The sequence below is a fragment of the Crotalus tigris genome, unplaced genomic scaffold (assembly GCF_016545835.1).
Source record: "Crotalus tigris isolate CLP2741 ecotype Arizona unplaced genomic scaffold, ASM1654583v1 scf7180000023923.54869, whole genome shotgun sequence".
Taxonomy (NCBI): Eukaryota; Metazoa; Chordata; class Lepidosauria; order Squamata; family Viperidae; genus Crotalus; species Crotalus tigris.
Genome location: NW_024100269.1, coordinates 10194 through 33058, shown reverse-complemented (window position 1 = coordinate 33058; position 22865 = coordinate 10194). Strand labels below are relative to the sequence as shown.

Here is a 22865-nt window from a genome sequence, read left to right as displayed (position 1 = left end):
CTCTATCCAAATGGTTCAGACCGAAGAAACTGCTGGAGAAGCAGAAAAACCTCTCACCTAATAAAAAATAAATCCAGTTACCCCAACTCCATTTCCAGACGTCCATCGAAATTCTCCCCTTTGCTGGCAGCGAGGGAAACGTGGGGGGGGGGGATTGCAATGCCTGGGATCTGGGAAAAGAGAAAATAAGTGATCGTGCTGATGGAGCGGACTGATGCTATATTTCCCGGGTCTTAACACCTAGAAATCTGCCGAATTGAATCGCCCGGAAGAACTGTGGGATGGGGTTGCTTGGGAACACTTTAAAACACGGAAGGGTGGGAGAGGATCCCCCAGATCCTGTCTAGGATGCCTGCAATCGGTTTCTCTGAATAAAGATCCCTGTTGGAAGAGACTTTCCAGGCGTTCTGTCTTCTCAAGATGGAAAGTGAGCTGGGTCCTTACAGGCCCCTGGGGTCAGGATATCAGCTGCCCATTGTGAGGTCATCAGTAATGCTGTGATGTCACCCCTGCGGGCAGATATATAAAGGCAAGCTTGAGGACAGGAAATCTGAGGCGAGTTGAGGCGAGGCGAGGAGAGGAGGGAGTTGAGTTGTATTGTGTTCTGTTGTGTTGGAGAGGAGAGTGAAGTGGAGGAGGTGGAGAAGATCGGAGGAGAGCTAAGGAGAGGAGGGTGATATAGAGAGGACAAGATCGGAGGTGGTCAGAGTGGAGTTAAGGAGAGGAGAGGAGAGGAGTCGTACTGTGTTTAAGTCGAAGAGAGGAGAGTGAAGTGGACGAGATTGGAGAAGATCGGAGGAGAGCTAAGGAGAGGAGAGTGGTGTAGAGTGGACAAGATCGGAGGTGGTAGGAGAGGAGAGGAGAGGAGAGGAGAGGAGAGGGTGGAAATCCATCAAGTGAAGAGAATAACTTTGCAAAGTTTGGAAGATTAGAAGATCAGGTAAGACTAAACCTTGATTCTGAACATTAACTGTCCTCCTATTAAAGATAATAGGGGGTGGGGTGGGGTGGGATGGAATGGAGTGGAATGGAATGGATTGGAATAGAATAGAATTAGAGGATGGAATAGAATAGAATAGAATAGAATAGAATAGAATAGAATAGAATAGAATAGAATAGAATAGAATAGAATAGAATAGAATAGAATAGAATAGAATAATAATTCTTTATATGTCCACGTACGATTGGACACCCGAGGAGAGATGGGAGCACCAAGGACCCCTCATTTCAACCCAGAGTTACAGACCTTCTCCTTTATTGGTAGGGTCTGCTTCCAGTTCTAGCCCTCACTCTTCACGGCAGGATGAGTCGCAGGCTGACCAAGTTGCCGTTGCTAAAGAAGAAGGACAGCAAGGAGTCCAACCTTCAGGTCAATCGTGACCAGCAGCAGTGGGACCGCCAGGTAGCCCATTTCTCTGGCTCCCACCCATCCACTTCCCCAGACGCAGCCACTCGGAGAACCACGCAGCTCCTGCCTCTGCTTGTGAAGTCTTCCGCAGCTCCAATGCAGGCCAGGAAGAGGGTTCAGCTTCCAGCGCTGGTGCTCCCCGACCTGGGCCAAAGGACAACCCTGAGGACCACTCCAGGGACTGCTCAGGCGGACGACCAGCAAGGCGAGAAAGAGCCCATGGCCTTGCCAAGGGTGCCGGAGAGGGAAAGCTCTCAGAGGAGCAGCCTATCCCAGGGGAGAAGGCCTTCCAAGGCCCTCCTGCCTTTATATCCAGGTACACACAGAGCAGGGCTGGGCTATCTATGGAAGCAGCTTTGTCCTATCACATTAGCCCATCCCACTCTTTCCATCAGTCAATCAATCCATCCATCAATCAATCAATCAATCAGAATAGAGCCGGAAGGGACCATTTGGGATCCAGAACATTGATTTAATAGGTCCCAGGACTTGATCCCGCCTCAGAGCTCTTTCAGGGTGTTTACCTACCCCTTGGGTACAGTTCTTTCTCTGTTTATTACAGAACAATCGAGTTGGAAGGCACCTCAGAGGTCTTCTAGTCCAACCCCCTGCTCAGACAGGAGAGTCTATGCCATTTCAGACAGGGGGCTGTCCAGTCTCCTCTTAAAAACCTCCAGTGATGAAGGAAGTTGCTCCACTGATAGGTTGTTCTCACTGTTCGCCTTAGTCCAAGTTCGTTTCCCTCCAGGGCTTCTTCTCCTGCCCTTCGTGCTTTGGAAAATAAGGGGACCCCCTCTTCTTTCTGGCAGCCCCTCAAATACTGCATCATGTGACCCTAAGTCCTCCTTTCCTTTGGCCATACCCAGTCCTAAGAAAAGAAGGACTTGGGGTAGCACGATCCACGATCCAGGATCCATGCCTTATACGCATGACAACGGGCTGGGTGACTTTGGGCCAGTCAAGCCAAAGGAAGGGCCAGGGCTGAGAGGATAGCAGTGTTCCAATATTTGGGGGGATGCCACAGAGAGGAGGGGGTCAAAGCCCCCGAAGGCCAGACAAGGAACATTGGATGGAAACGGATGAAGGAGAGAGTCGGCCTAGAACTATGGAGGAATTTCCTAACAGGGAGAACAATTAATCGGGGGAACGACTTCCCTTCTGAAGCGGTGGGTGCTCCATCCCTGGAGGCTTTCAAGGAGAGACTGGACAGCCACTTGTCAGAAATGGCAGGGGGTCTCCTGCCTGAGCAGGGGGTTGGACTAGATGACCTACAAGGTCCCTTCCAACTCTCTTATGCTGTAAAGGTTCAGTCACTTCAAAATGAGCATGAAGATTTATGGCAAGCTGAAGCTCCCTACAAGAACCTGACCAGCTGGCCATTAAGGGGAAGGGTCCCTGTGACAACTCGCCACGGCCATCTTGGGTGGCCAACTAGCTGAGGGACAACTCGCTGCGGGTTACATTAATATCACAGAAATGGTGGAAGAGAATCGTGAAAGAAAGGATGGCAAAGGAATGAAATGTGGAGGATAAAAATTAAAATGATTTTTTATTTATTTTAAATAATGAAATTGAATTGTTACATTTTCCTGTGGCGAGTTGTCCCATTCCACAAAGGTCAGAAAGACACACATTCAAGTTGGGCTGGATTTAGATCTCCTGCGGACGCGAAGGGATTTGTGACTAATGACGCCTTGGACCCCTCCCTCCCTCCCTCCCTCCCTCCCTCCCTCGGGCTCAGCCTGGTCTTCCCCTACGCACCCTTTTTTCTCCTCCTTTTGGGAAGGTTTGTCCCGTGGAATTGCCCATCGTCAATCCCAGTCTCTCTCTCCTTCTCAGAACTCTCCGACCAATGTTTCCAAACCTTCTGGGAGAGCAAGGAGCCACTGAATGGCAGATCTGTGACAGAGATGTTGGAGCAGATGGATGAAAAGGAAATACTAGATACCATCCTGGAGCATCTTCGTCCCTCCCTGCATGTAAGCAGATTGGTTTGTGTCAGGGGGATTCCAGGGGTCCATCCCGGAGAGGGTGCAGAAGCAAGGGCTGTCTCCGTGGAGATAATGTATCCCAAAGTGGACAAATGGGGTTGTGGAGAATGTGCTGAACTATGGGGCCTTTGGTGCTCTCTGAGCTGGGCTGTTTTCTTGCAGACGTTTCGCGACCCAACCGGGTAACCTTATCAGTGCTAGTGGGTGTGAGGCTCGCTCCCTGCTTATTCAGGGCAGGCTACTGGGTATAAACAGACAGCAAATGCCACTCCCTTCTACTACTGAAGATGTTGCCTAGTTGGGTCATGAAACGTCTCCAAGAAAACAACCAAGAGAGCACCAAGGACCCCATAGTCCTCCTCGTTCTCCACCATCTTCCTCCCACCTCTTTTCTCTCTCCTCCCTCCTTCTTCCTCCCCTTCTTCTCCTCCACTCTCTAAACCCTCTCCCTTGGAGCCCTGATGGTGTTCCTAGTTGGATCGTGAAAACTCTGCAAGAAAAAAGCCCATAGTTCTCATTGTCCACCATCTTCTTCCTCCTCCTCCTCCTCCTCCTCCTCCTCCTCCCCATAACCCCTCCCCACCCTTCTAGCACCGATGATGTTACCTTGCTTGGCCCTGAAACATGTGCAAAGCTCAGAGAGCAGCAAGAGCTCCCCAGTTCACAACCCTGAGCTGCAAATAGTCTTTTCCGTCTGCTGAACTAACCTCAGTTCCTGCCTGCGCAGCCAGCCAGCCAGCCAGGGGGAGGGAGACTGGAGTTGTACAGGGGGTCCTTAACCTACAACCTCAACTCCGCCCAGGTTTTAGGGGGCTGAGCAAGACATTTTGTAAGTGGGCTTTGTTCCCATTTGACGACCTTTGAACCCCTGCCAATGTTCAGTTAGTCACAGGGTTGTTAAGGGAATCGGGCTCCTCCCTTGACTTTGCTGGTCAGGAAGTCGCAAAAGGGGATCACGTGACCCGGGACGTTGCAACCGTCACAAGTACATGCCAGTTGCCCAGCATCCGAATGTTGATGGCATGACCACACAATGGTCATAAGTGCGAAAAACGGTCAGAAGTCATTTCTTTCGGTTGTACATTATTCCTTATAAATAAATGGCTGTAAATCAAGGGCCAGCAACCTCTGGAGACGGGTTGTTTGCCTGTCCTTCCAGTCAGAGGAAGCAAATCTAGGGTCTTCATCCAGACAAGCGTTCTCACAATTTGTGGCAGAGATTTTCCAACAGCTCCTCTCCAAAGCTGCCTCAGCTTCAGCTGACACAACGCGGGAGGGTCCTTCTTACGTGCCTTGGCTAGAAAAGTCAAGTAAACTGAGGCAGAAGGGAAAGGGATGCTTTCCTTGGAAACACACAAGAGAGCCCGTTCCTCCCTCTGCTCCTTCGCTTTGCCTCCATGCCTTCCTTCTTGCTGCCTCAACAGATCTCTGCAGGCCCCCAACTGCCCAGGAGGAAAACGGATGGACTTCCCTCCCTCCACCAGAAGTCTGCGCTCCGAGAAAGTCCTTCCCATCTCTTGCCTCAAGAGAAGGTAAATATGCTGAGCTTTTCCCCTTGGGGGGGGGCACAATTGTCCTAGACACAACGCCAACACAATGCCAACTCATTTCCTTCCAATGATTTAAAGAATTATTTTCATTTTTGTCGTTCACGTTTCATTTTGTCCCTCCTTTGGCATCGTTCCTTTAATGATTCCGTTCCACCATTTCTTCGAGATTAGACAGACAAATGAATAGTAGCATAACAGAATTGGAAGGGACCTTGGAGGTCATCTATCCCACCCCCTGCTCAGGCAGGAAGCCCCATACCATCCTGGACCCATGGCTGCCCAGTCTCCCCTTAAAAACCTCCAGTGATGGAGCACCTGCAACTTCTGGAGGCCAGATTGATTGTTCTCACTGTCAGGAAAATTCTCCTTCGCTCTAGGTTGCTTCTCTCCTTCATTAGTAGCTGACCACACGGTGCCCATTTCTGAGCGTAGTTTGTCCCCCTTTTCCTTTTCCTGACCCATTGGTGGACCTCCCTACGATTCCCTGACTCTTTTCCCAACCTTCAGATTTCGCTTTACAAATACTACGGGGTGAAACTACGCAACTCGAGACAGAAAGACCTGGTCAAGGAACAACTGAAAAGTCTTCTGGGTTTTTCATTTCAAGAAGAAACAGACAGAGAAGTGAGTGGAAGTGGGGTTTCTGCAGGGGCTGAGCCCTCCAACTGTGTGGGGCCCTTGGTGCTCTCCGAGCCGGGTGGCTTTCTTGCAGACCTTTTGTTACCCAACTAGGTCACATCATCCGTGCTAGAAGGGAGTGGGGTTTGTGGAGGAGGAGGAGGAGGAGGAGGAGGAGGAGGAGGAGGAGGAGGAGGAGAACTGTCTTTGGTGCTCTCTGAATTTCATTTTTTTAAAAGACATTTCATTACCCAGCTAGGTAACATCATCCGTGCTAGAAGGGAGAGGGGATTGCTCTCCTTTTGCAGGTGGTTCTCAACTTACGGCCACAAGTGGGATTGGTATTTCCATTGCTAAACAAGGCAGTTGTTAAATGAATTGTGCTGGATTTTGTGACCTTTGGGGCTATGTTGTTTAAGTGAATCACCGCAATTGTTAAGGGAATCCTGCAATGCCTTTTTTAAATTTGCTTTCTTCAAGGATGCTCTAACTTGGAAAAGTCACAGAACAAATGGTTGTAAGTCGAGGACTGCCTGTATTTAATTCCTGTCCACCCTCCCAAAGCTTGGAAGGAATAAAAAGAAGGGTGCAGTTAGTAGGGCAGTTCGTTTAGTGACCATTGAAAGTTAGGACGGCACTGAAAATGTGACTTATGACCGTTTCTCCAACTTACGGCCGTCGGAGCATCCTTAGAGTCACCTGACCAAAATTTGGGTGTTTGGTTCCTATTTGTGACGGTCGCAGTCTCCCAGGGTCACCTGATCCTCCTTTTGCGACCTTCTGGAGAGCGAAGCCAGTGGAGAAGTCAGAGGCACTTAAGAATTGTGTTACTAACTGAACAACTCCAGTGACTCACTTAACAACTTGGCAAGAAAAGTCGTAAAATGGGGCAGAACTCCCCTAACAAATGTCTTGCTTAGCAACAGAAATGTTGGGCTCACTGGTGGTTGTAAGTTGAGGACTACCCGTATATTAACAATAATAAGACGATAACATCAGTGACTCTTCTTGACCGAAAGAGGTTGATCCTTTTTCCACTGGCTCATAAATTTATTCCTAGAGAGGCAGGAAGAACAAGGTAGGCAGAGGGTGAAGGACTGGAGCTGGGTCTCCACAGGGAGGCTCCAAGCGTCAAGATGGTGGCCACAATGCGGCAATTGTTCCATCCTGGGACTTCAAACTTGGCGACTTTCAGATTTGTGGACTTCAACTCCCAGAATTCCTCAGCCAGCACTCTGGGAGTTATAGTAATAATAATACTAATAAAGTTGGAAGGGACCTTGGAGGTCATCGAGTCCAACCCCCTGCTCAGGCAGGAAACCATTTCGGACAAATGGCTGTCCAGTTGAAGTCCCCAAGTCTTAAAAGTTGCAGGCTGGGGGATTCTGGGAGTTGAAGTCCCCGAGTCTTAAAGTTTGGAGACCTCTATTTTTGACCCATGGACCACTCTTGTTTGGAGCAAACGACTCCAGAATGTGGCTCACCTCGAGAGCAAAGAAGAGGTGGCTCTTGCTTAGCCTTCGTCACAGAAGCAGCCTGCAATAAAGACACACGATGACGGGTCAAATGTTGAAATGTCCTAATTCGCAAGCATCGCTTTGCTTAGGGAATCTCTGAAGCCATCGGAGTGGTTGCCTTTTGCCATCTTCCTGAGATCCTGGTGGCCCTGAGGCAGGTTGGCCACTTTGTGCGTGCAAAGAAACCTGCTCTGCAAGAAGCCCCCTTTCAGGTAAGGCCAGAGATGGGCTTGCAAGGTCTGAGACTCAGGACAGAAGAACGCTGGGGGATTCTGGGAAGGAAAGTCCAACGTGTTACCAGCGCTGGGAGGTGGAAATTCTCCATCTCCACCTCCCGGAGGGCTGTTTTATAACGCTAGAGGAGGTTATGAGTTGCCCCAACAAACATCTCCAGTAGACCCAGAGATGCTTTTTCAGAAGGCAACTGGACTTTGTTTTTCCTTCCTTTCACTTCTCATCCAAGAAGCTTCTTCTGTTCTGACTGAGAAGGGGATTGGACCGAGGGATGATGGGGAATAGTTCTTATCGCCTCATCCCTTCCGGTGGTTGATGACCACTTCCTGGACCTCAGTGTGGAGGTGGGAAAGGGGCCCCAATTGGAGGCCAGACATGTGGACTTCCCAAAGACATCCAGTGGGCCATTTGGGATCCAGAACGGTGATCTAATAGGTCTCAGGACTTGATCCAGCCTCAGAGCTCTTTCAGGGACAAATGGCTGTCCAGTCTCTGTTTGAAAGCCTCCAGTGATGGAGCACCCACAACTTCTGGAGGCAAGCTGTTCCACTGGTTAATTGTCCTCACTGTTGGGAAGTTTCTCCTTAATTCCAAGTTGCTTCTCTCCTTGGCTAGTTTCCATCCATTGCTTCTTCTCCTGGTGCTTTGGAGAACAGGTTGACTCCCCCCCCGTCTTTGTAATCACAGGACCCACACTCTTGTTTTGAGAGACAAATTCGCACAGCCGTGATCCTGTGCTATGGCCACGCAGCCCTGGGAGCCCAGCCAGAGGACCTGATGCCTTTAGCGGAACACATTGTCTCTGAGATTCTCTTCCAGTATTGGACCAGGAACAAGGTAGGCTGGCTTCCACCCTGGGCTTCTCTTTGCCCTTTTCTCAGAAAGGGGGGAGTCATGTCACCGGTCTTCCCACTGAATTAAGATGGAAAAAGAACCCCCTGTGATTATTTTCCAGAATCGCCTCTCATTATTTCCCCTCTTTATTGCGAGAACAAGGACAATCTGGAGTCCTTAGCTGGGTTGCCTTCTTGCAGACATTTCATGACCCAGCTGAGTAATGTTATCAGTGCATTGTGGGAAAAGAGGAGGAGGAGGAGAAGGAGGAGAAGGAGAAGGAGGACAGTAGAGTCCTTGGTGTTCTCTGCTTAGTTGTTTTCTTGCAGATATTTCCCTACCCAACTAGGTAACGTTATCAGTGCTAGAAGGGAGTGGGGTTTGCTCTCCTTCTACATACGAGTGGCTTGCCCTGTCAATGCCGGCAGGACTGTTGTTTTTCTTCTTGATATTTCCTTCATCTATTGTTTACCACTGAATAGTTTCTCTGGTGTTAATCACCGCTTATCTGGGTTTGCATTGCTAGTGAGGAAATACAAGGAATGTCTGAGAAAATCCAGCTGGCTCGCAGAGCACCACCCCTGAGCGACAAAGACCCCCCTCTATTGAATTCTCTGACTGCCCATCTTAGAGGCAGAAGAGAGTAGAACGACAGAGTTGCTTGGAAGAATCCTGATCTCTGGATCAGCAGGAACCCTCCAGCCCCCAGTTAGGCCTCTAATTCAGATTCGCCCCCTATTCCGACTGCAGAGTAGATGTTTAAATGCTAGTTGTTCATTTATCTATTGGAGGGTCAAGCCGCCTTTATTACACTCAAGGCAGCGGACAAGCATAATAGTCTTCCCTCCTTCCCCCAACAACCTTGTGAGATAGATGGACTGGCCCAAAGTCTCTCAGCTGGCTTTCATCCTAAGACGGGACTCGAACTCACAGTCTCCTGGTGATTGGCCCAAAGTTACCCATCCAGAACTCGCCATTTTGGGTGACGGCACAAAGTCTCTCAGCTGGCTTTCATCCTAAGATGGAAGAAAAACTCAGAGTCTCCTGGTGACTGGCCAAAATCACTCAGCCATCTTTCATGCCTAAGGCGGAACCAGAACTCAGAACGTCCAGGTGATATTTTGATTGGCAGCCGCTCAGAGTTCAACAGAAGGTGGTTGGCTGCATCGAGGTTTAAATCAATCAGTGCTTCCTTCTGGTTTCCTCTAACCCTCCGCTATCCACCCTGTGTAAGGACCTACCCGACTTTACATCTTAAGAAGACAGAACTCTTGGAATATCTCTTCCAACAGACATCTTTATTAAGAGAAGATGGTTGCAGGCGTTCTAGGCAGGATCTGAGGAGTTCTCTCCTATCCTTCAATGTTTTAAGTGTTCCCAAGTAGCCCCCACTCCACAGTTCTTCCGGGTGAAAATTCCCCCCCCCCTTTTCCCTTACTGCCGGCAAAAGGGAGACTTCAGAGAGGAGTAGATGAAAGGCGATGGCCATATTGTTATGGTCAGTCCTCTTGGTGAGAATCAACATCCAGTCCTTTTGAAGTTTAAGGAAGGAAGTGAGAGCCATCAAACCCCCCTGCTCATCCCCCTCCCCCTTCGTAGTATGGCAGAATCCAGAGAGAGCAGAAATGGGTTTTTTCCATAGTAGATCACTAGAAATGAAATATAATTGGATTCTGCCTTTTCCAGGATGAAGCCTTGACGAAAGCGTTCCTGACGTCCGTGATCAGGATCACCAAGGCTCTTGTCCAGACCAAGAGTCAGGATGTCCATTTACCCCACAAATCTGAACTGGCCCTCAATATAAATGTAAGTGGGGGGACAGGTGCTCCCGGGACAATTTATTTCGGAAAGTGAATTTGGATGGAATTCTATGGAATATAGCAGGTTCTCCTCGCCTGCCATTCAGCCCCAAATGGTTGTTGCTAAGTGGGACAATTGTTAAGTGAATTCTGCCCCATTTTACGACCTGTCTTGCCACCGTTGTTAACCGAATCACAGCTGTTAATTAGTCACATGGTCGTTAAGTGAATCTGGCTTCATCATTGACTTGGTGCAAAAAAGGGGATGACGTGACCCAGGGACACTGCGACCGTCATCCGTATGAACCAGTGGCCAGGTGACTCCATTTTGACCAGGTGACCATTAGGGAATGCTGCCGTGGTCGTAAGTGTGAAAAACCACCATCAGTCACTTTTTTCCAGTGCCGTTGTAACTTCGCATGGTCCTTAAATGGGCGGCTGTTAAGTGGAGGACGGTCGTGGTCTATTTGGCCAAGGGTGGCTAGGCACAGAGAGGTTCTCTCAAGTGGGGTGAGACACCGTGCAGACGCCCCCCAGGGCAGGAGCTCTCGGTGTGCATGCGGAAGCATAGAGGGACCCCCAGCCTCCCCGCCATAATGGCAGCAGTAAAAGAAGGGAGCAGGAAAGGGGAGGAGGATAGCGTGCAGACAGACGATGTGGGGAAAGCGAGAGAAGGCAGGACTGTAAGGACCAGGTGTTCAGCAGAGGGAGGGCACAAGGCAAAAACGCTGTGTGACTCGTTGCCCCAAAGGTGCTTTTTCAGGAGGCAACTGGATTTCCTTGTTTTTCTTTGAAGACGTTTCGCTTCCCCTCCAAGAAGCTTCTTCAGCTCTGACTGGATGGTGGGGAATGGACGGGTTTAACTGCCCTAAGTGCAGGCTGGTTGCCAGGTGACCCCTGAGGAAGACTCGTCTCTCGGAACTTCGGATCTGGGTCATAAGGAGTCCTGGAGAGATCTGTCACAACTTTAAATGGTGGCTAAGCGACCAGTTATAAGTTGAGGACTTCTTGTATCAACCAGAAAAAGCATAGGGGTGGGAATAGAGCCAGTTGCATGGTGGCCATATCTCTGGAGCTTGCTTTGATGTGTTTCCTCCTCCTCCTCCTCCTCCTCCTCCTCCTCCTCCTCCTCCTCCTCCTCTCAGGAAGTCATTGAAAATGAGCCCGTGAGTCCCTTGTCCGTCAGAATTCTTCATCAAGCAATCATCGCAATCACCTCCATGACGTACGTACCTGCACCGCCCTCACCTTATCACCAGGGTTTGTAGGAACCGGGAGTTGGACCCCGTTATGGGATTTCCATGCCAAGTCCCCAGGCTCTAGAGCATGCGTGGAATTAGAAGGTCAGTCCCAGAATTTGGAAGGGTGAACAATTTGCACGCTGGCCATCTGGACAGTTCAGATCTGGGAAACAGGTGAGCGTGCTGATTTAGATGTGAGGGGTCCTTGGTGCTAACCAAGAATAGAATAGAGATGGAAGGGACCTTGCAGGTCTTTAGTCCAGCCCCTGATCAAGCAGGAGAACCTATGCCATCTCAGACAAGTGACTGTCTAGCCTCTTTTTAAAAATCTCCAGTGACGGAGCGCCCACAATTTCTGGGGACAAGCTATTCCACTGGTTAATTATCCTCGCTGTCAGGAAGTTTCTCCTTAATTCCAGGTTGCTTCTCTCTTTGATCAGTTTCCAACCATTGTTTCTCGTCCTTCCCTCTGGTGCTTTGGTGAACGTGACCCCCTCTTCCTTGTGACAGCCCCTCAGATACTGGAATGCAACTATCCTGTCTCCCTATTTCTTCTTTTCTTTAGACTAGCCAAACACAAGTCCTGCAGCCGTTTTTCGTATGTTTTACTCTCAGGGCCTTTGATCTTCTTAATTGTTCTTATCTAATTTGCTTCCAAACTCTCAACATCTTTTTTGTGATATGGTGACCAAACGTGGCTGCAATATTGCAGGTGTGGTCTTACTAGGGTTGTATAAAGCGGTACTAATACTTCGCGTGATCTTGATTCTATGCCTCTGTTTATACCACCCAGGGTTGTATTTTTGGGCTGCTGCTGCATACTGCTGGCTCATGGTTAAGTGATCGTCCACTAGGACTCCAAGGTCCCTCTCACAGTTCCTGTTTTTAAGCCAGGTCTCGCCCAATCCGTACTTGTAGCTTTGATTTTTCCTGCCTAGATGTAAATCTCCACCCTGAAACTCATTTTATTGGATAGGGCCCATTGTTCAAGGTTGACTCAGCCTTCCATCCTTCCGATGTCGGTAAAATGAGGACCCAGATTGTTGGGGGCAATAGGCTGACTTTGTAAAACCACTTAGAGAGGGCTGTAAAGCACTGTAAAGCGGTATATAAGTCCAAGTGCTATTGCTCTGTCTAGTTTAATGAAAAAAAGGTCTGGGGGTGACACGATAGCAGTCTTCCAATATTTGAGGGGCTGTCACAGAGAGGAGGGGGTCAACTACTCTCCAAAGTACCTAAGATAAAAAAGCAATATATGGAAACCTATCAAAGAGAGATCCAGGAGAAATTTCCTGACACTGAGAACAATCAATCAGTGGAATGCTTTGCCTCCAGGAGTTGGGGGTGCTCCATCACTCCAGGTTTTCAACAAAAGACTGGACAATCATTTGACCAGGATGGTATAAGCACCATCAAAAAGCAAGGGTTGGACTAGAAGACCTCCAAGGTCCCTCCTAGCCTCATGAGTCTACGATCTTCTCACACACCCTCCTCTTTTCTTGTCTTTCATCAGTCGTTTGAAGCCTACATTGAACACTGAGGTGATGTCTAAGTTGGTGAACACAAGCATCCAGAAGGTGTTTTCCCTGCCGGCTATGACCATGACCAAAGTGAATGCAGGTAGCCCAAACCAGTCAACCTATACTCAGGTGAGCAGTCCAGATGAAGCAAAGCAATATGAGATCCATCTGGACCTTTGGTGGGAGGACGAGGTGAAACATGAATCAAGATCTCCTCAAAAGCTCTGAATCCATCCATTGAGCCAAATGGCACCTTGGCCTGTCCCTTCATCCCTGGCCTTGAAAGAAGGCTTCCATTTCTCATTCTACCTTTCTTGATAGGACTAGTATTTTTAACTTCTAAACATCTCCATGGTCTTCCTCACCAGCTTTTCCTCTCTTCCTTCACTACTACTACTACTACTACTTTCTTCTTCTTCTTCTTCTTCTTCTTCTTCTTCTTCTTCTTCTTCTTCTTCTTCTTCTTCTTCTTCTTCTTCTTCTTCTTCTTCTTCTTCTTCTTCTTCTTCTTCTTCTTCTTCTTCTTCTTCTTCTTCTTCTTCTTCTTCTTCTTCTTCTTCTTCTTCTTCTTCTTCTTCCTCTTCCTCTTCCTCTTCCTCTTCCTCTTCCTCTTCTTCTTCTTCTTTGTTCTGGTTGAAGTGTCTTCTCAGGACCAACTCCCCATGCCTTTTGTTCCCATACGAAAGAAGGGCATACGGTGGTGCAGAACAACCATGATCTGCATGCATTAGCTATCATTCCTAAGTCATCTCAAAAAACCCTCAAGAAAAGGTACAACTTCTCTGACCTGAGTTTGATTCCTGCTCACTTTGGGGACATATCCACGACAGCTTCTTGGCCACAAGATGGAAGGGCAAAATCCTACGATGCAATTCCCAAAATAGAAGCAAAGCCCAGATTGTCTATTTGTGCCTGTTGAGATCCTAAGGAAGCTGCAAGAAAAGACTACATGGACCTTGTGGGTGTCCAACCTTGGCAACTTGAAGGCCCTGGACTTCAACTCCCAGAATTCCCCAGCCAGCATGCCACAGTGGGACACCCCATTGTGGAAGAGCACAACTCCTGATATTGTTGATGCTGATAGATTTCCCTCCCAAATCAACTAGATCAACCATTTAATCAGAATTATTTCTGAGGGAAAAAGATTTACAGGAGGTCCTTGACTTACCACTGCAACCGAGTCAGAATTATGACCATAAGTCATTAGAGTCATAGGTTGAGGCACTAAGTGGCCAGACGGGATTTTTTGGCAGTTTTTGCAGTGGTCATGAAGTGAACGCGGCAGTCATTAAGCGGACGCTGCAGCTATTAAGCGAACAACATGGTCGTTAAGGGAATCCATTAGGCCCAACGGGTATTTCTTGTTGGAAGCTAGAAGCAAATGCCCAAAACCAGCAATAAAGGTCAAAAAACGTGGGACAAGGCAAACAGCTGTAAAGGCGAGCCAGCACCCAAAATGCAATCATGGAACCTTTGAACTTTAACTTTGAAATTCTTACTTTGAAATTTGGTCTTAATGAGAGGTTGTCCTAACTTTAAATGGTCACTAAGCAACTGGTCATAAGTCGAGGAGAACCCATACTACTCCCATGTAGCTTGTCGAAGCAGCCTTTGTTTTCTCCTGCTTTTTCCACCAAGGGAGAACTTTGTAACCTCCCCAAGGGGAGCTGTAGAAATTCAAAAAATCTACCCATAAGTCAGATAAAGAATTCTGTCCAGCACTATATTGGGGCTAGTCTTGATAAAGCTAAGCGAGGTCAGGCACGGTTGGGTCTTGGATGGGCAACTGCAGCTAGTCCTCAACTGACAACAGATCATGTAGTGACCGGTTGAAGTTACAACGGCATGGAAAAAATTGAGGTCGCAGCATCCCAGGGTCACCTGACCCCCTTTTGCGACCTTCCGACAAGCAACGTCAATGGGGAAGCTTGATTCATTTAATGACCGTGTGACTAACTAAACAACTGCAGTGGAAAGAAAGGTCGTAAAATGGGGCAAAGCTCACTTAACCATTGTCTCGCTTAGCAACAGAAATTTTGGACTCAGTTGTGGTCGTACGTTGAGGACTGCCTGTCTTTGAATATCCTAGAATTGCAAGGAAGACATTCCACCTCTTAGTAAACCTTTTGTGGACGACAACATTACGGAAGTCCTTCTGTTCCTCGCTCTGAGCAGAGAAAGCATTTCCTCTGGCTCTTGAAGAAAAAACGGCCCTGCAAGATTGGCCGCTTCGTTTCCTGCAGAGATGGGGAACGAGGGCCATATTTCGGACTCGTGGCCTTCAATTCCCAGAATTCCTGAGCTTAGGAAGTCCACAAGTCATAAAAGTGGCCCTCGTTCCCCACCCCTGGTTGTTCTGCCTCCTGGATGCGCTGCTCCTTCCTGTACGCCACCCCTTCCCTCTGATGTCTTCCTCCTTTTAGGACCTTTACCACCGGACGGTGACCGCCTGCAGCGCCATGCTCACCAGCTTGCTGTCGGAGGCTCCCAATTTGGATTCCCTGCAGGAGATCTTGATGGTGAGGCTTACTCTTGTTCTGGCTGGTTGCAGTGGTCGGCCAGAGGTTCAGACGGGACTTGGCAATGTGGTCCACCCGTAAGAGTCCTTCCCAAGGACCAGGGATAGGCAGACGTTGCCGTTGGTTGGCAAAGTATTGTCACAGCTGCGGAATGGAACAACTCGCCAGGGGACAACTCGACAACTCAGTTTAATTATTTAGAACAGTTAAAACGTTGTTTTAATTTTTGTCATTCGCATTTCATTTTGTCCCTCTTTTGGCATCCTTTCTTTAATGATGCTATTCCACTATTTCTCCGATATTAGCGTAATCCTTCATTTAGTGGCTGTTCGAAGATACAACGGCACTGAACGGCTGGTCAGAAGGTCGCAAAAGGGGACCGTGAGACCCCGGGACCCTGCAACCGTCATAAATATGAGTCAGTTGCCACGCATCCGAATTTCGATCCTGTGACCACGAGGATGCTGCAACGGTCCTAAGTGTGAAAAAAAGCCACGACTCCCTTTTTCAGTGCCATTGTAACTTTGAACGCTAAATCCCAATAGCCCTTATCCTTATATGCCGCTTTACAGTGCTTCTACAGCCCTCTCTAAGCGGTTTATGGAGTCAGCATAATGTCCCCAACAATCTGGGTCCTCATTTTACCGACCTCAGAAGGAAGGAAGGCTGAGTTGACCTTGAAACGGTCAGGACTGCGGGCAGAATTAGCCTGCAATACCGCATTCTAACCACTGCGCCAGCAGGGCTCTAAATGAACTGTTGTAAACTGAGGACTGGCTTTATTCCAAAAATCTTCAATTACTGGTCTAGTTTTGAGTCTAGAATAGACCTAAACTGCCAAATGTCTCAACTTCATTTGGCTCCTTCAATTTTCTCCCCAGTGCTGGCAAATTCTGTGGATCTTCAAACTGTTAATCACAAATTCTTTCTTTCTTTCTTTCTTTCTTTCTTTCTTCCTTCCTTCCTTCCTTCCTTCCTTATCTCTTTTTTTTTCCTGGCAGCACACAAATATCTGGATTGAATCTCCCAAGATTCATGAGAGAGAGAGGGCCATTAAAAGCACCCGGTACCTCCTGAAGTTTGTTTCTGAACAGACAGATTTCGACGTAAGTCACAGTTCTGGATGAGAAGTGAAACTTTTTCAGAGGAAAAATAAGTAAGAAAGTCCAGTTGTCTTCTGGAAAAAGTGCCTTTGGGATGTGACCAGGATGTTGTCAAGAGTCCTGCTCGAGCAGCAAATTGGAGGGGAATTAATCCACAGTCCCTTCCAGCTCTGTATTTCTCTGATTTTAACCTTTCCTTATTCTAAGGGCCTGGGGGTCTCCAGCGTGGCTCGCTTGGCAGATGGAGGGGGGGAACGTAGTTCCTGCCAGGCTCTGGGCTGGCCTCACCCCCTAGTGACTTCAGACTCTCATGATGAAGCAGCACATCCCACCTTCGTCGCCACTGTTAAGATTCGGATCTTGAAAGCATTAAGCGAGAGGAGTGTTGAAACAGCAACAAGTTTATTTAACTCTGAACAGAAGCAACTCAAATAGCTGCTGCGCAACTATTTATATGGTCAGCCTCCAGGCAGCAGCCAATAGGCTTAAAGTAACAGTTTTCCGCCCAAAACCTAATTACCAGCCTGGAGACAGCCAGTCTGGCTTAAGTAACAGCAGCCGTTACATTAGACATTAAGCAAGTTATTCAAAGCAGTTGTGACCAATACATTACACTAATCTTCTATGATTCTATGAGTCTAAGGTTCTATGATTATAAGGTTCCATGATTATAAGATTGTATAATTATATAATTCTATGATCCTGAGATTCTAAGATTCTGATTCTATGATTCTAAGATTCTATGATTATAAGTTTCTATCATTCTATGATTCTGTGATACTATGATTCGAAGATTCTATAATTCTAAGATTCTGTGATTCTAAGATTCAATGATTATAAGTGTCAGAATCCAATTATATTTCATCTTTAAGCATCAAATATAGAAAACCCCAATTCTGCCTTCTCTGGATTCTGCCAGAAGAGGGAGAGAAGGGGGAGAACAAAGGGGCTTTATGCAACCACTTCTTCTTAATAAAGGATTCCTGTTGGAAGAATTATTCCAAGAGTTCTGTCTTCTTAAGATGCAAAGTGGGGTGGGTCCTTACAATAAGGTTCCATGATTCTAAGATTGTATAATTCTATGATTCTGTGATTCTAACATGGTACGATTCTATGATTCTATGATTCTAAATTTCTATCATTCTATGATTCTGTGATACTATGATTGTAAGATTCTATAATTCTAAGAATCTGTGATTCTAAGATTCTATAATTCTAAGATTCTGTGATTCGAAGATCCTGTGATTTGAAGATTCTATGATTATAAGGTTCCATGGTTCTAAGATTGTATACTTCTATGATTCTAAGATTCTGTGATTCGAAGATTCTGATTCTATATTAGGCTGAAAGCTTCATGAGCCCCCTTCTCTTCTTTCTCCTCCTTTCTCCTTCCTTTCATTAGACCACAGCTGACTTTTATCTGCTGGGGCAGCTGGTGGCGTTGCTGGGCCTGCACATTGGCGACAGTGTCAAAGAAATTGGCCAGACCTCTGCGGAGGCCGCCTACCACCTCCACTGCATCATCCTGAACAAAATGGGTGAGAAATTTTGACTCCCTCGCCAAGGGACTGCCGTGCTCTAAGGAGACCGCAGATGCACGCTGCCCAGGAGAGCAGTGGGTGGCACAGCCTCTGGCTTGACCAAGACCCTGGGCACTGGGCTTGGCAGAGTTGCCTTGAATGTGCAATTGATATTGGCTTCTCTCGGGGCCAGGGGTCCTTTTAAGGCTGAGTTCTCACGTTACGTGGGACAGTTAGGCTAAGCACCTCCGGTCACCCAGCGCGGGATTGTCAGTCTTGGCCCACTGTTTGTGTCTTAGCGTGTTTTGCAAAGCCACATTTTAGTAATTGGATGGCTGGATGTATTGTGGGAAGGGAGAAAATGGGTTAACAAAGTTACTGATTGGGTGGACAGTGTTAAGGGAAAAGCTAAAGGACGAGTGCTTAGCCTTAGAATAAATTCTACGTTAGTTTTATAGTTTCAAGACCATTTCATATGTCTTCTCATGTTTTAATTGGGAGCCCTCCACAATCAGTTGAAAGGCAGGCAGTTGTACAAATGCTTTAAAGAAAGTAAAGGCTCTGTTAAATTTGGTGAGTTAAAAGCTTAACCCAGTGATTGTGAACCTTGGCAACGATAAGATGTGTGGATTTCAGTTCCCAGAATGAAAACAATTCAAAGCCTAATGCTAAATTTGCACAACAGGCAAAATGTAGTCAGAGTTAAATCCAGTTAGATTCATTCGTTCGTTCATTCATTCATTCATTCATTCATTCATTCATTCATTCATGTAATTTGTTTCTTATGTAACCCTGTTTATTTTCTCTTTAAGGTCCAGCCTATTGTGTTAATCTAAAAAAGGGAGGGAGGGGAGGGAGGGAGGGAGGGGACAGAGGGAGGGAAGGGAGACAGAGCAGGAAGGGGGAGGGAGGGAAGGGAGAGAGAGGGGGAGGGAGGGAGGGAGGGAGGGAGAGGAAGAGAGAGGGGGAGAGAGAGGGGGGAGAGAGAGGAAGGGGAGGGAGAGAGGGGGGAGGGAGGGAAGGGAGAGAGGGGGAGGGAGGGAGGGAGAGAGGGAGAGGGGGAGAGAGGGAGGGAGAGAGAGGAAGGGGAGGGAGGGGTGGGAGAGAGAGGGAGGGAGGGAGGGGAGAGAGAGGGAGAGAGGAGGGAGGGGAGAGGGAGAGGAGAGAGAGGGGAGAGAGGGAGGGAGGGAGAGAGAGGGGAGAGGGAGGGAGGGAGAGAGGGAGAGAGGGAGAGAGAGAGAGAGGAAGGGAGAGGGAGGGGAGGGAGAGAGAGGGGGAGGGAGGGAGGGAGAGAGAGGGAGAGAGGGGGGAGAGAGAGGGAGGGATAGAGAGAGAGGAAGGGGAGGGAGGGGAGAGAGGGGGAGGGAGAGAGAGGGAGGGAGAGGGGGAGAGAGAGAGGGAGGGGAGGGAGAGAAAGAAAGAGGGAGGGAGGACAGAGAGAGGGAGGGGAGGGAGGGAGAGAGAGGGAGAGGGGGGGAGAGAGAGAGGGAGGGAGAGAGAGGAAGGGGAGGGAGGGAAGGGAGAGGGGAGAGAGAGGGAGGGGAGGGAGAGAAAGAAAGAGGGAGGGAGGACAGAGAGAGGGAGGGGAGGGAGCGGGGAGAGAGAGAGAGAGAGAGAGCATGCCTGCTTTAGCATCACCAACCCTAATGCAAAGATGCACCAGACTGGGGTTCGAGAGTTCCCCTGCCCAGGTTCCTTTTCCTTTTAGCAAGAATTTTTGTCACCCTACACAGCAAGGCTGAGCTCGGACAGCCATTTTTTTCTTTGCAAATGTTTGTTTGGCAAGGTCCTCAGAACAGCAATATGTAACACACACACACACACACACACACACACACACACACACACACAGGGCCTGAGGATGGTGCCAGGAAATGACAGTTGGGTGGGGTTCTTAGTGCTCTCTGAGCCTGGCGGTTTTCTTGCAGACCTTTCAAGACCCAACTAGGTAACATCTTCAGTACTTTTCTCTGTGTTTTGCCCTCTCAGCACTGATGGCCATCATCACTTGCTGTGCAGGTTCTGAGGGGTTGCTTGATAAAAAAATACAGGAAACCAGAAGTTCCCTTTAAGCTTTACATTTTTATTCAGCTGAACAAAGCCCCGAATGAGAAGAAATCCGGTATTTATTCCTTCTGATTACATAAGCAATCCACCCGGCAGAGCTGACACACACATAAGATCAAGATTTCGCCCCGTAAGTCTGGCACACTGTAGCTAAGAAGGGAGAAAGCAGAAGTAGCTAAAAATGTTCCCTTTGGGGGGTTTCCCTAAAGACCTCGGACGTTCCCGGGTGGGTTAGGACGTGGGCTGTTTTCCTTGCTGCCCTTTCACGACCTGCCTCCATGACTCTGCAAGGGCCCAAAGTCAGCGGGGCTCTCGGCACATATTCACAATTGATACTTCCTATGCTGTCTCCTGATTTGGATCAACACACTGATGATGTTACCTAGTAGGGTCATGAAACGTGTGCAAGAAAACCACCAAGCTCAGAGAGCAGCAGGAACCCCCCAGTTCAGCCCTGAGCTACACATTTTCTCTTCGGTTGGAACGACTAAACCAGCAGTTGGGAAAAGGATGTTCAGAGGTTCTGAAAGCCAAAATCTGACCTTGTGTTTTTTTCCCTCCTTACAAAGCTCAAGAGATGGCGATGAAGCCCAAGAATAAAAAGGGGCATAATGTGACATGGGCAAAGGAAGATCTCCAAAGTTCAAGCCCAGGGATCTTCTATAATGATATCTCCATAATGGCTAAGGTAGGTTTTAGTCCAGCCTTTTGCTTTCTTCTTCTTGACCTTCCTTTCTGTCCTCCTCCTTAGGACTTGGAGATGCTCCAAAAAGCCAGTGTAACAGTGGGGAGGGCATGATCCAAAGGCTGGAGTTTGGCTGTCCATCCCATACAATCCATGGGATGAATGTATAAGAATGGATTAGAATCAAGATCATGTGAAGAGTTAATACCACTTTGTAGTGCCTCAATAAGGCCACACTTGGAATACTGCATCCAGTTTTGGTCACCACGATGTAAAAAAGTTGTTGAGACCCTAGAAAGAGTGCAGAGAAGAGCAACAAAGATGATTAGAGGGCTGGAGGCTAAAACATAGGAAGAACGATTGCAGAAATTGGGTATGTCTAGTTTAATGAAGAGAAAGACGAGGGGTGACAGGATAGCAGTGTTCCAGTATCTCAGGGGCTGCCACAAAGTAGAGGGAGTCAAGCTATTCTCCAAAGCACCTGCAGGCAGGACAAGAAGCAATGGATGGAAACTAATCCAGGAGAGAAGCAACCTAGAAATAAGGAGAAATTTCCTGACAGTTAGAACAATTAATCAGTGGAACAACCTGCCTCCAGAAGTTGTGAATGCTGTAGCACTGGAAGTTTTCAAGAAGAGATTGGACAAGCATTTGTCTGAAATCATGTAGGGTTTCCTGCCTGAGCAAAGGGTTGAACTAGAAGACCTCTTAGGTCCCTTCCAACTCTGTTATTCTATTCTAATGACCGGAAGACGCAATTGCAGCTGCCATGTTGGCTTCTTTTTACCCACACCCTAATATCAGTGAACGTGATTGACAACATGGAATAAGCCCTGCCTCTCTGTACAATGTCCTTTCCCCAAATCTTGGTCAAAGTATCTGAAACCCACCCACCTCTTGTAGAGAAAATGGAGTCAAAAAACCTGATTCATCTCTGTGTGGTCTCCTTTTCTTCTCTCCAATAGGCCTTTGGTGAGCATCTCTCCCCCATAAACATCACAGACCTGATGCTGAAAATAATTGAGGCTCTCACACATGAGGAGAAGACCATTTGCCAGGCTGCGGGAGTACTACTCCTCTCCTTCCTGGAGGAATGTTGTATGGACATGGAGGAAGTAAGAAATGGAGGGTTTGGAGCAAAAGGGATATAGGAGATTTTGTAGAAAAGAAGGATGAGAATGGATGAGACCTTGTGCTCTGAGGCCCTCTTGGTGATGACAACACTTTGGCTGGTTTTAAGAAAGTTAGGGCTGGATGGGAGACCACCAGGTGATCTTAAGGCTATAAAGTTGGGTAAACCTTCCAGAAGAAGGTAAGGGCAAAACAAAATAGCCATATTGTTTTCATGAAAACTTTATTTAGAGAGCCAGTTGGATAGAGGGGTTTTTTTGGGCCCACAGTCACAATTCTGTGATGATATTTTGTCCCATTTATAGAGGGCCTCCGCGCATCTATTGTGGCCAGTGCAAATTCGGTTCAGTGTTGTCCATATCACACGGGGCTTGATAAACCAGATGTTTTTTTCCAAAATGTAAGGCAAACTTTGACACTGTGTGGGCCAATTTTTTTCCCCAATGGGTGGGAGTGATCAACTCCACTGCATCTCCAGTGGAGACCGACACCGGAGCTCATCCCTCTGATCTCTGTTTTGCCGTAGGTACCCAAGATCCTCAGGGAAATTTACCATCGTCTCCCCAACATCAGTGAACCGGCCACAAAACAAAACACCCTGAAGTCCGTGTGTCACCTGGCATCTAAATGGGTGAAAGAAGTGGTGGACTTTCTCCTGGAACGCTCCCCGGATTGCGATCAGTAAGAACCTTAAGGAGATGAGGACTCCTGTTTTCTTACGGTCTACGGAGATTGTCAATCATTCATGATAGTGGAGAATATCTGTAGCTGGGGTGGAGGACGATGGTGGAGGTTCGTCCTCCGAGCTTCTGCTTCGTTTCTGAATGTTTCATTACCAGGCTGGGTAACATCTTCAGCAGAGTTTGTGGGATGTTGGTTGTTGCTTGTAAGGGCTTCAGGTGTGGGTGTGTCGAGTGAGGGTTTGTGAGTCATCCGTGATGGGGAGGTGACCTCTTTGGCTTTGGGCAGGGGGTTGGACTAGAAGCCCTCCAAGGTGCCTTCCAGGCCTATGAGCCTAGGAATGAGAAAATAACAGAGTTGTTAGGGATCTTGGAGGTCTTCTAGCCCAACCCCCTGCTCAGACAGGAAACCTTACACCATTTCAGACAGGTGGTTGTCCAATCTCTT

The 22865-nt window shown here is 47.9% G+C and overlaps 1 protein-coding gene across 1 annotated transcript; it reads left to right on the top strand.

Annotated features, from left to right (window-relative positions):
• Nucleotides 1-1303: 1303 nt before the first annotated feature.
• Nucleotides 1304-22418, top strand: LOC120298502 (maestro heat-like repeat family member 5; the record flags this gene model as incomplete). The annotated part of the gene is made up of 14 exons (XM_039322296.1): nt 1304-1724; nt 3248-3387; nt 4824-4931; nt 5457-5573; nt 7174-7296; nt 8006-8155; nt 9839-9958; nt 11097-11176; nt 12706-12841; nt 15136-15231; nt 16233-16337; nt 17737-17872; nt 20491-20609; nt 22264-22418. Coding segments are annotated over exons 1-14 (2006 nt in total), but the record flags the coding sequence as incomplete, so codon positions are not given.
• Nucleotides 22419-22865: the final 447 nt, after the last annotated feature.